Source organism: Solanum verrucosum, unplaced genomic scaffold (genome assembly GCF_900185275.1).
Source record: "Solanum verrucosum unplaced genomic scaffold, falcon-dt-bn FXZP01000229.1, whole genome shotgun sequence".
In the NCBI taxonomy this organism is placed as follows: Eukaryota; Viridiplantae; Streptophyta; class Magnoliopsida; order Solanales; family Solanaceae; genus Solanum; species Solanum verrucosum.
In genome coordinates this window covers 3,049,027-3,062,345 of record NW_026020011.1, presented here as the reverse complement: position 1 = coordinate 3,062,345, position 13,319 = coordinate 3,049,027, and the positions used below count along the sequence as shown (strand labels likewise).

At 29.5% G+C, this 13,319-nt stretch overlaps 2 protein-coding genes across 3 annotated transcripts in view; both read right to left on the bottom strand.

The window, feature by feature from the left end:
• The window catches only part of LOC125820192 (phosphopantothenate--cysteine ligase 2-like), a 429,006-nt gene extending 428,198 nt beyond the window's left edge, over positions 1–808 (bottom strand). Inside the window, exon 1 of one of the 2 annotated variants that reach the window (XM_049499620.1) lies at positions 562–808. The gene's annotated coding sequence lies outside the window, so the exon portion shown is untranslated. The remainder of the gene's footprint in view (positions 1–561) is intronic. The other variant, XM_049499621.1, reaches the window with a different exon arrangement.
• A 7,818-nt stretch (positions 809–8,626) lies between these two features.
• Positions 8,627–9,568, bottom strand: LOC125820202 (ATP synthase delta chain, chloroplastic). The gene has a single exon (XM_049499631.1). It carries the CDS (start codon positions 9,517–9,519, stop codon positions 8,767–8,769), a length of 753 nt encoding a protein of 250 aa, XP_049355588.1. The 5' UTR covers positions 9,520–9,568; the 3' UTR covers positions 8,627–8,766.
• Between the last annotated feature and the right edge of the window lie 3,751 nt (positions 9,569–13,319).

Genomic DNA, 13,319 nt, shown 5'->3' with positions numbered 1-13,319 from the left:
CCCCTCCTACCCCCCAAACCCCCAACCCCTCTAGCTCCATCCCTGCCCTGCAGGGGTGATCTAGAGGGTAGGATGGGGTTCACCCTTGGCAAAAAAATTACACCATAAATATACGATATCTTTAAAAACTTTTATGTATAATATATATCGATTTTAAACATCCTTACATAAGATAAGAAGTTGGATTAGTTGTTTAGGGGTTCAAAACTCAAATCTCAAGCACTGCATTTTAATTTTCCGACCCCTTAGTGAAAATTCTGAATGCACCGCTGAAATAGATACAAATAATTGAATATAGCCGATCTCAACTTATTCGGAACCAAGCCTTAAATCAATTACTACTGATTGAATTACACTCTAATAACATTCCCACATGAAGCAAAGATCACATTCAAAATAATCAAGAAATGAGAATGAACTCTGCACCTTAAAAGGGTCAAAAACTAAAATTCTGAAATTTCATGAAAAACATACTAAATACCCAAACAAAAAACAGCTAATAGTACTAAAATTTCTCACATTTATCAACAACAAAAGGGTAAAGATTGTAGTAATATTCACCTGATGCGATGGAGGAGAACACAGCTGAGAAAGATTCGATTTTTATTTACTTTTCTATAAACCCATATAGATTTGGGGATAAAAAACTGAAAGATTCTTTAAAAATCTACAAAATTGAGTGAAATTGGAGAACTGGGTTTTAACTTTTAGAATTTAGTTTGATGGAGAAACTCAGAAATGGAAAGTTTTTTGCTTTTTTTTTGGTTCAAAGAAATGGAAAGTTGGGTGGCAAAAGGAAACATAAAAAGAATTAAATTTATAGGTAAACAAACTTGTGTTACTTAGGAGTATTCAAAAAATATGCATAATTATATTAATTGAATTTCAATAGGATTATTTTTTAAAGGAAAACATGTGGATAATTATTATTCCTACAATTTTTATAATTAATAGCCGCCAACCGCATAGGTCAGATTTTGAGGGCTATAAGCTATTTATTTACATTTTGTTATTTTAAATTTTGTATTCATGGTGAAGTTTTTTTTTCGAGTAATACATAATTTTTTATTTGGTGTTTAATATTTATATTGGAACTTGATTATTTTAGATTTATATTTTAAAGGGCTTTATTGGGAAGAAAGCGCTCCTTATGAAGGACTTTTTTTGTATTTACTATTCGAATTCGAACTTTTTTATTAAGAAAAATATAGCCTCATCCACAATAGCACATCATTTGATGAAGCATAACGCATAATTACTTCTTCAATATATGATTATTATTTTTCTAACAGAATTCTTAATATCAAAAAAAAAAATTGTAATTTTTTATTAGGAAAAACATGTGTTTTTATCATTCTCAAGAAGGAAAAAAAAAAGAAAAAGAAAAGAAGTTTCATATGGATTTAAGCATGAATAAAGGATCAAAATATTAGTGTGGACACATCTTTAAATATGAATCAATCCTTATAATATACTTTCTTCGTCCTATTTTACATGCCACATTTTTCTTTTTAATTAGTCTCAAAAGATATTATCTTACTATATCAAAACAATTTTAACTTGAAAATTTCACTTTATTTGAAATGAAATAATTTACAATCACACAAATATCTAAAAATTATTTCAAATTACAATTAAAATAAAGTATCTCACAATAACCTTATCTTCTCACCCATAAAAAACAATTCAATTAATGTTAATCATGATCATATCTAAATTCTAACTTCCTCTCTTATTAAGCTAGGCAATATCATTATCAGCGAAAAAGTAAACGTACTCCCTCGACCTTTATTTTATGTGATCTTTATTTAAAAATATCGAATAGATAGCGATAATAAAAATAAAGTAAATATTCATCTGTATTAGGGTTGTGTATCGGTCGGTTCGGTTTTGGTTTTGAAGTATATCGATTTGACTTATTGGTTATCGGTTTGTTGAGATGTTAAACCGCTATAGAACCATTAAGATATTAACTTATCGGTTATTGATCATTATCGGTTTAACCGTTAAGATTTAACACAAAAATAAATTAATGAAAATCACTTAGATACAAGGTGACAAATCGAAGAAATCATGTACATGAGTTCACAAGTAGCATCTTGCTTAAAAGCAAACACTATTACATTATAGAATAACCTAGATTTTGAGATAGCCAGAAATAAAAGTAGGAAACTAAATTCTAAGTCAAGGACTTTATATACAAAATGGTATAAATATAATTATTTAATTTACTATCGAGTTATCGGTTAACCTATTAAGAAAAAACCTCAAACCGTTAAAAATCAATAACTTATAAAAAAATATCAAAATCGTTTTCTGAACGCTAAACCAATAACCCATTACTAATAAATCAACAACTTTTTTTCCGTTCGAGTTATCGGTTTCAGTTCGATTTTGAACAGCCCTAATCTAATCTGTATTATGCGTTTATATTAAATCACCAAATACAAGATAAAATGTAGCTCATACACTTATTTATTATTTATCATAATTAAGTGATTTGTATTTTTACATTAAAGGATAGTAAATGTTATGATTAAATTATTTATTTTGATATAAATGACGTGTGTGAAAAAAATTTACAAAAACTCCTAGTGGTTCGTGAGTCGTGCCAATCGGTGAATTACAATATTTCATTGAGTTCATTATTCAGTTTTAAAGACATTATTAAATAATTATCTTAATTTTGTTTTCATTAAAGGTTGAATTAATATGTGAAATATTTTTTTTGGTAACTAACAATATTCATTAATCGCCAAAATAATCATTACACGTTCGATAGTCCAGATTTATACACAGATAACTATCTAAATATGAATAACTAACCAGTAAACTCTACATCAATTACTCGGTTCCAATTATCGATTTTTGATTTAATTTGGTTTTTAAATAAGATATCTTTTATCGATTTATCGGTTTGGTCCTTAATGGTTCGATTTTCGATTTAACCAATAAGAAAATGCTTATAAAATAGGGAAAAGGGTCAAAAATACCCCTAAACTTTGTTTTATTAGTTGACTTTACCCTCGCCGTTAAAATGAAGTTAATTTTACCCCTCCCGTTACTAATTTCACCAAATTTACCCCTCAATTGGATGGAAAACCCAAATCAACTAAAATTACCCAATTTCAAGTAAATGACCCGATTTTCTCTTTTAATCCGAACCCGACCCATTTATATCAAATTAGAACCCTAAACCCATCTCTCTAATCTTCTCTATCTCCTTCTTCCATTGAAACACATACTACTAAAATTGACAGCAAATGTTCTGTAGTTAAACTCTTGCATATTTGTCCTTCCTACTAAAATTGCACCACTATTTCGTAATTTTGACACAAAAATCCCATCTGCCTTCACCTGGCAAACCTCATGAAACCATTTAGAACCACCTGCACTTTTTAACAGGGAAAAATGTTCAGCTAAAAATGACAAAGATATTTACGGAGGAACTATGAAGTTAAACAAATACCCAGATGAAAATAACAATCACTGTTATCCTTGACTGCAATGAAAATCCCATCCAAGATTGACAGTGGGTTTCCTCCATGACCACATTCAATAGAGGAAGTATATGAAGAAGATTAGAGAGATTTAGCACACTAGTGTGGTCGGAGCTTGGAGCTCGTTCAATCATCAGATTTTGCTTTCCTGCGGGCAGATCTAAAACTATGTTATTGCTTGCTTGTTGAGCCTAGCCGGATATGAAGTTGTGGCTGTTGTTTCGAGCCTTGATTCTCGCCTGATTATGTTGTTGGTTTGATCTGTTAGCGGTGCTTCAGTTGCTTTCCGATGAGGTTTTGGTCGGGTTTTGTTGGTTGGCTGTTTGGAGGTCGGAGAACTGGTGGTCTAGTAGTCATTTGCTGGTTGTTTTAGCTTGGGTGATGGAGGTCTGGGTTCTGGTAGGCTGAAGTGTGGTTTTACCACTGGATTTTGGCGTGGAGAGGGTGGTGTTTGAGAGATGTTTCAGGTCGATTTCGCGACTGTTTGAATGATTCCGGCGGTGGGTGGTTTGCTTAATGTTGTTCCAGCTGTGAACTGGCCGGAAATGGAGAAGAATGGTCTTGTTGTCGTCACCGGAAAGTAGAGGAAAATGGGTTTGTTGTTAATGTTTTCTGCTTGATGTCGTTTCTGGTTTTTGGGGGTTTTGAGTGGTGGTTTCAGGTGGTCGTTTGGAGGTTGTTTTGGTGGTGTTTCGCTGAAAAACGGAGAAAATGAATAGGGATTGCCAGAGCTTGATTTGGGGTTTTAATTTGGTATAAATGGGTCGGGTTCGAATTAAAAAGAGAAAAAAAAATGGGTTATTTAATTGAAATTGGGTAATTTTTAATTGATTTGGGTTTTCCATCCAATTGAGGGATAAATTTGGTGAAATTAGTAACGGGAGAGGTAAAAATTAACTTCATTTTAACGGCGAGGGTAAAGTCAACTAATAAAACAAAGTTGAGGGGTATTTTTGACCCTTTTCCCTATAAAATAAATATATTTCTTCTCTAATAAATTTGACGCGACAAGACAATAATGTAACTTTACAAGTGCTCATAAAATAGAAACAATAATAACAAACATAAAAATAAATATACATGTGTAACACAAGGAGAAATTAAGAGGAATATGATTGTTACTTTAGTTTTTGACGGTTTGTATAATGTGAAGTTGTTAACTCAAAGTCACAATGAAGTATGAATTGAAGGATAAATGACAAAGACATAACTAGTAAATTTTTGAGATTAATATTTAATATTTATGTATAGGTAAAAGTAGTAAATTACTATGGTCTTAATGGGTTATTGGTTTAACGAATAACCAAATATTAAAAATCAATATCGAACCAATAACCCAATAAATTTTTTTTCATAAAACCATTAAAAAAACATTAACCCAATAACCTAATAGCAATAAATTAAACCAATAATACTTTTTCAATTCAATTTATTGATCGGTTAAATTTTTTCACACCCCTAATTCCTACCAAGTGTTTACATCCCTACTGTATTCAAATAAGGCAAAATGTCGCGGTGACTAAAAAATAATCAATTGATTCAATTTTAAAAGAATTTTAAGAATAAACAAAATTTAAAGAAGTCGCTACCTAATTTTAGGAAAGAACTAGAAAACCATTAAGTGATCTACGAAACCAAGATTCTAGTTAAGGGGTTCAAATTATTCCGAAGGGAAGGTGTTAGGCATCCTTCGAAATCCAAAATTATGGGTCCCGACTGAGTTCATTTTTTCAAATTGAGGAGTAGGATAAAATATTGAACAAGTATAATAAACATGCAATGTACACAAGTAATATGATAAAACAATAATATAAGAATCGGCCTAAATTTGCCTATCGTCAATAATATACAATAATAAAGAACAGTATAATTCTAACTTAATTCGAATAGCTTCAATGGGAGCATCTCCGGGGTACCTGTAAACACACTTAGTAAAAGTGTTAATAGTAAATAAATAAAAATAAAAATAAATGAAATAAATAACGACTTAAAATAAAAATCCGTCTTACTAACATGGAAGGCCTTGGAAATCGACGGTAATTTCTTCATCGGCCATTTTAACTTACAAAAAATATAAACTTAAACTAAATTTCCGTCTTTTATAATGTGAAGGCCTCCCAAAACCAACGGAGAGATTTTTTCATTGGCCATTTTTAACAAATAAAATATATAAACTTAAACTAAATTTCCGTCTTTTAATATGGGAAGGCCTCCAAAATCGACGAAGAGATTTTTTCATTGGCCAATTTTAACATAAAATTTATATAAACTTAAACTAAATTTCCGTCTTTTAAAATGTGGAGGCCTCCAAAATCGACGGAGAGATTTTCTCATTGGCCAATTTTAACATGTATGTATGTAAATCTCTTTAGCAACACAACAAAACAAAAATAAATCAAATTTAAGAAATGTAATATCAAATAAAACATTAATGAATTCTTGGTTAAATTAAAATTAAAGATAGAATTAAATGATCAACCTATATTAAAAGTAACAGTTATTAAACAGTAAACACACGACTACACACACACCTAGATTACTAATGGGATATTTTCAAAAGAAACGAAAATTATGAGATGTCTTTAACAAACAATTAAAATGATTAAACTTAAACATAAATAATAATTAATAATCACGGTTAGAGAGAGACCATAGAAACAGTGGCATCAAAAATAAAAGAAATTAATAGTAACACACCACCACAATTACATATAAAAGAAATATTGATGAAATAAAATAGTATATAAATGACTAAATGATAACAAACAACAAAACAATAACAATAACCAAGTAACAACATAACTAGCTTAAAATAATATTAATGGAACTTGCTGGAGGCATTTTAGAAAGCATAAAAAATAAATAAACAAATAAAAAATCAACAGCAACTAAATATAAACAAAAATAAAGCATCAATAAGTAAATAAGGCTAAACACTTATTATAATAGATAGAGAAGGTAAACAACATTTAAAGATCTTGACAAAAATACGGCTCGTTCAAAAAAAAAAAAAAAAAAAAATGCAAGACGATTAAAAATGAGAAGATTGTGTACCTAAGTATTAATCCAAACGCAAAAATAAAATTAAAAAAGGTAGATCTAAATTTACCATTATTGAAGATGGAGTTTGTTGGTGTTCTCCGGCGGTCTAAGAGTTGTTACTGGAAATATGGAGATGAAGCTCGTTGGTGGAGCTATGTTGATGTTGTAACTGGTTCGTGGATCTGTGAAGGCTAGCGGTGATGGAGTTCGGTTTCGCCGGAGCTTGTAACTCGCCTGGTTGTCTCTAGTTTCTCAGGAGCTCGCCGGAGTTCATGGAGTCGGCCGAAAATGGAACCATTATTGTTGTTATTTGTTGATTTGCTGGTTTGGGAGCTCGAGGACTGATTGTCGTTCACCATCGAGCCAAAATACCTGCATAAAAAAAAGAGAAGAAAACGTGAAAGGGGAAAGGGAATGGGACTGGCGGCGATGGAAAGTGGTCTGGTTTAGCTCGCTGGTCGGAGCTTTGAGTTTGTTTGGAGAGAAACTCCATTTCCGGCCAAATTGATGGTCTATTAATTGGGGTTTTGGGTGGTGGCGGCTAAGAGAATATGAGAGTAAATAAAATCTTAGGGTTTTTACCCTATCTTGAAAAATATTTCCACCACTTGGTCTAAAAATATTATTCACCCCCTTATTTTGACCTAAAATTTACTTAAATAGGGAGTTATAATACAATGGGCTCAAATCATGGGCCTAAGATTGTGGCCCAAATTCATCGATCAATCTGTATATATAAATTTTAAATGAATTTTTATACTGTGCAAATATATCAAAATGAATATTAGCAAATGTAACAAATGAAATGAATATTAAAAAATATATAATTAACGCAACTAATGACATGTAAAAATGCAATTTTAAACTTAACTGATAAAAAATCCTAAATTTTGATAAATAAGGATAGTTATCGATAAACTTATATAAAATTATAAAAAAAATTATTTTGAACTATTAAATAAATAAAACTTAAAAGTTACGAATTTTAAAAATGCTATGCCAAAATTGGGTGTCAACACCAAGACTGTCAATGCTTTCTTAGTGAAGATGTGACTTTTTATTAGTTAAAAAAGAATTGTCTTAACAGATTTTTAGGATTGAGCGTAAAATAATTCAATGTTGTTTGAACTTTAAAGAGCTCTTAAATGTTATTTCCACCGTTGTTTTTCATTTGAGTAAATTTGATTAATATGTTACAATATGTTTTTGAGTAATTTTTACGTTTAGCAAATATAAAAATTATATTTATATGATATAATTATAGTTTATATAATTGTGCTCCATAACAAATTTTATGTTTGTTATGACTATTAATATGTATACATATACAAAAGAATCAATTGTATAATTTATGTTTGTATAAAGCGAGAAAGAGAGAAAGATAAAAGAAAACTGGACATGAAAAAATCTATATTTGTATAATTATAAGTGTATAGAACGAAAATATATGTATTTGTATTTGTATATACAATTTTATCTCGTTTTATACAAACACAAACACAATTTATACATTTGTATTTGTATAAAAGTGAGAGTGGCGAACGTGATTCTCTATGGAAGAGGCAAATGAAAAGATCATATGTATATATATAGTTTTTTTCTCGCTTTATACAAACACAAACACATTTTATACATTTGTGCTTGTATAAAGTGAGAGAGACGAGGAAGAAACTGGCAGCGAGAAATGGAGAGTGGCGAGCGAGATATTTAGGGAGAGAGGCGAATGACAACTGTTTGCTACGGGTTATAATTAAATCAAAATTTGCTATTTTATACAATTTTTCCTATGTTTTTTCATTGACATAATTAGGAGTAAAATCTATAATAATTTTCATATAAAATCCAATCATTTGAAATTTTGATTTTAAAATATTCTATTTCAATTTAATTTAACTTTAAAGATTAGAAAAATCAACTCCAAATACGAAATTTATTTTTGAGATTCATACGAGCTTTCAACTATTGCTCGTGAAGACATTTGGAAACTCATGAAATATGTGCATGATGTAAATTTTGTAAACATATCTAAGATCATAAAATATAATAGCTCAATTTTATCAATTTTTTTCTGTTATAGGTATTTAATCGATCTGAATTTGCATACAGCAACTAATTTACATTCATCCAAAAATTGAGAATAGTATTATGTTTTACGCAAAATTATATATTACAAAAATAATCATTGAGTAGTAATTATTAAAATTAAGAAAAACAGAACAATTAATTATACAGCTAATTGAATATCCCCAATTTCAAGCTGTGCAGCAATATCTTCAAGTTGTTTCTTCACACTCATATCAATCAATTTGGATCCTGAACTTCCATACCTTATTGTAAATCCAGCAACAAGAGATTCATCAATCACTGTTTTGATTCTCACATTTTTCGCTCCGGTTAATCGTTGAACTCCTTTTGCGATCTGTGCTAAATGTTGCGATTCCAGTGTCACCACTGAAGTCACCACAGCAAGTTCAGTATCCGTCAAGGTATTGTAAACTTTCTCAAACTCTTTAACAATATCTTTGATTAATTCAATTCTCTTCATATCGACAAGGATGTTGAGAAAATTCGCAACGTGTGGTTGAATGCCTGTAGATGAAACGATCTCGTCTACAAGTTCACGTTTCTTCTCTTCGCTTACGATAGGGCTTACGAAGAAATCGTAAACCGCATCGTCGTCGAAGATTTTCTCGATCTTTTCGAGATCTGCGGTGGTTTGTTCTAGTGTTTCGTTGGATTTAGCTACGTCGGCGAGAGCGTTCGCGTAGCTACCGGCCGCGGAATCTGCCATTTTTGCTCCGAGAGCACCACCGCCGCGGCCGCGGCGGGACGTGCGTTTGGATCGGAGTTTGAGAGTGAGTTTTGGGAGCTTGAGGCCGCCGGAGAAGGAGAGCTTTGCGACGGTTCCGGTGATGAGTTGAGTCGGCGGCGGTGAACGGGATTGGAAAGTTATCGGAGTTTGTTGTAGAGCCGCCATTGATGAAAATTCAAATCTCTATGGTCGAGAAAAGTGAGAGTAGTGATTTGAGAGTGAGAAATGAGAAAAGGGATTATGGAGGGTAATGGACGGTTGAGATTAAAGGGGAGTAGAGATCGACGGTGATGAAGGGATAAGATTATCTCTTATTTCCGGTGAAGGATGGCCTGTTATCTTATGGTTTATGGGGATAAGGAGTTGACACATGTGCACTTCACATTTGAGTAGATAAGTCAATCGCAAAATTAATTTATTAACTAATTAGTATTGAATTATTAAATTAACGATTGATGAACATATTAAATATTAGAGTATTGTTTATGGTTTATGATGTGGGAATAGATTACTCTATTTTCTTATTGAGTGCATTGTTAATCTGTTAAAAATTATCATAGTTATGTTTTTATCATAAGTAATATATATTTTTGGTTGATACCGTAAATATATTTGTTATATACTAAATACTTATGTGTATACATCCTCAAAATTTAGATTCTCGTATATTTTTCATTGTGATTTACAATTACATAATTACCAACATAAGTAAAGCTAGAAAAATTATTTTATTTGATAGAAAATCGATATATTGATGAGTAAAAGTGAAACAAAGGAGCATGTAATGATTGAGTCAATATACTGCACAATTATCACTCGATAATTATTAATCTGATATCAAATACCTAGCTTATTGATTGGTTAGCATATTAGTGTATTTAAAAGTTGATATCCAATAAATCAAAATTGTTAAGCATAATCATCCGCCAAATCCATCCTATAATCACGGAAATATTTCTACATGTTTAAGGTGTTAATATGATATAATTGAAACGTTTCTAAAAAAAAACACAAGTCATATTCCTTATTATATGATTATATTTATATTATATATAAGGTGAAGTCGAACAAATTATGATTATCAATCTACCAATCAGAATAATATTAATATCTAATTTAAAAATATCCTAATCATACTGAATTAATTTGGTATAGTAATAATATATTATTTTTAAAAATCAGAAACCGTAGCTATCGATCAAAAAATTTAAATATCATACCATACTCACCCATGTCAAAGTTATTCCATCATTTCAATTAAAAATAAAATAAAAAAACTTAAAATTTAATTCATATTAAATATAAAAAAATATCATTTTTTCTGGATTAAAAAAAAGACGAAAAAATACCATATGAATTGTGACGAAAATAATTTTTTTTTTTTTTTTTGTAGTAGTATGTTTTATTTTCGTGTTTGTCCCTCACAAATTTATTTACCATAGGCTATTTTTAGTTGATGTTAATTTTCTAATATATTTTAATACTTATCGTGAAAAATTGCAACAGAATAAGCAATCTACCTTTTTAATTTCGATTAAACACAACAAAGAAGTTATATTCTTTTGCAATGAGGGAAAAAGGTTGACAAAAAATAATACTATACGTATATATCTAATAGATTAATTGTGTAAATTATGTTTCATGGTTTTTTTTATATATATAAAAGGTAAAATATTTGTTTTCAAAGATTATGATCAAGCACGTATTGAAACTTCATCCAACTAATTTCTTAAGAATATTTAAAAATCTATGGCCAAACGTTTGCTACAAAGAAACCATCAATAATGGATGAGGTTGTTTCTCTCTTAATCAGAACTCCCAGATTCAAATCCTGGATATATTAGGGATATTTTCTTTAAATTGAATTCACATATCAAATCCATAAAATATATGGCAATTGAAAGTTTTTGAAACCCCTTCAAGACATTCTTTAATCATACTTGTATATAATTAAGTTGTATAAAAAGTAAATTGTGACAACATTTAATGGCAAGAAATTAAGAATATTCAACCCATCCTTTGTTTATCTGGCATATATACCAATAAATGCTTTTTGAAGGTGTATTCATGCAGTATTAGGAATTTATTTTATTTCTAGTAGTATAAGATAAGCTGAACAAATCTAGCAAAAAATAATAATAATATAGAAAAGTCGTTAGTATTAGTGAAGCAAAAGTAATTATGAAAGTCTATTATAAGGAACAAATTCAAGAATGAAATGAATTCTTATTTACACAAACATAAAACAAAGGAAAATGCCAAATAGAGAAATTCTTTTTTTACAGAGTTGACTATCAAGCTCTCCTTTATTAGAAAAATAAAATAAAAAAAGGGAAAGGATATAAGTAGCAATAAAAATAAGAAATACTATATATGAAGGTTACATATGATCAGTTTAAAATTCTTTAGATATAATTTGTTTCTATTCTTAGAGGTAACTTTGAAAAATAATCTTAACCATAGTTGACAAAAACACATGGTTTTATACATGGCTATTGGATATATAGTCGATCAAAATTAGAGGTAGATGCAATGTTTGGAGTAGGGGTGTACGTGACCGAGTTGGTTCGGGTTTTTTAAATATCAAATCAAACTATTTGTATAAAAAATTTAAATTTATAAACCAAACCAAACTAATAAAATTTGGATTTTTTCGAGTTTTTCAACCTCGGGTTGGTTCAGATTTTTCAAATACCAAACCAAACCATTGTGTCGAATCTTTAAATTTATAAATCAAACCAAACTAAACTAATAAATCTCGGATTTTTTCGATAAAATTTGCATACAAACATATAATTAACTTGTGCTCCAAATATTTCTTTAGTCCAACCAAAATACAATTATCAAAGGTGTTTCTTAAGAAAATAACACAAAATATGAAATGAGTACTGATGACACTAGAATATTCAATAAAAAATAATAATGAAATCATCATATAAAATAAATATTGCAAAGTCATAATGAAAATGATCATAATTTAAAAGTACTAAATCATGCTAAAATAAGTTTAATAAGTATTAGTTACATTACCAAATATTTAAGGAAAATTAAAATTAGATGATGTATTTTAATTGTCTAAACCAATGTAAAACTAAAGAACAAATATTCAATATTATTGTCATTCTTAGTGTTGAATTGATTTTCTTTTTGCATTAGTATTAATTTGATTTTGAATTAAGTTTTATTATAATTATCAACATCTATGAACTATAATATTTATTGGACCATTCCGAATTATAAGTTTTAAACTTGAAATAATATATTAAAAGATAAAAACTATGAAATAGTATAAGAAATATTTTAAAATTATATCAAAGTAAATATTTTTATGTATAAAATAAAATTTTAAAATTACATATATAATGTCGGGTTGGTTTGGTCTCGGGTTGTTTTTTTTTTAGTTAAAACCAAATCAACCCAAATATAGTCGGGTTTTTTTTTTTCAATACCAAACCAAGTTAAACCAAACCACTAGTCAGGTTTTTTTTCCGATTTGATTTGATTTACGGTTTGGTTTGGTTCGGTTCGGTTTTTGGTTCGATTTTGTACACCCCTAATTTGGAGCATCGATCAAGTTCATCTGAATTTAGTACTTTCGACACAAAATATAAATTTATGTGTCAAATTTATTTAAATCAATAAATAGTAAATATCTATGCATAATTTCAAAAATGAAATGAGTCTACCAAGAGTTCACTAATTTCTATCAGACGTTTCTTTAATATTTGGGTACTCGGCAATAAGGAATTTTCTGAGAAAAATTTGTTGAAAACGTTATTGACTAATTAGAAATTAGCAATTTTTTTGTATTAAACCAAATACTACCACGTGGATCACAACTTAGAATGGTCACATATGTCACTTGATATCAAAAGCAGATAGAGGTACTGAGTTCGAATCTTACCTGCACCCATCATGAAAAAAAGAATTTCCTCATGTGTTTGACCAGCATGATAGTATTCAGG

Bases quoted from the DNA above. Each gene is read 5' to 3' on its own strand.
- LOC125820202 (XM_049499631.1), bottom strand. From the start codon at position 9,519: ATGGCGGCTCTACAACAAACTCCGATAACTTTCCAATCCCGTTCACCG.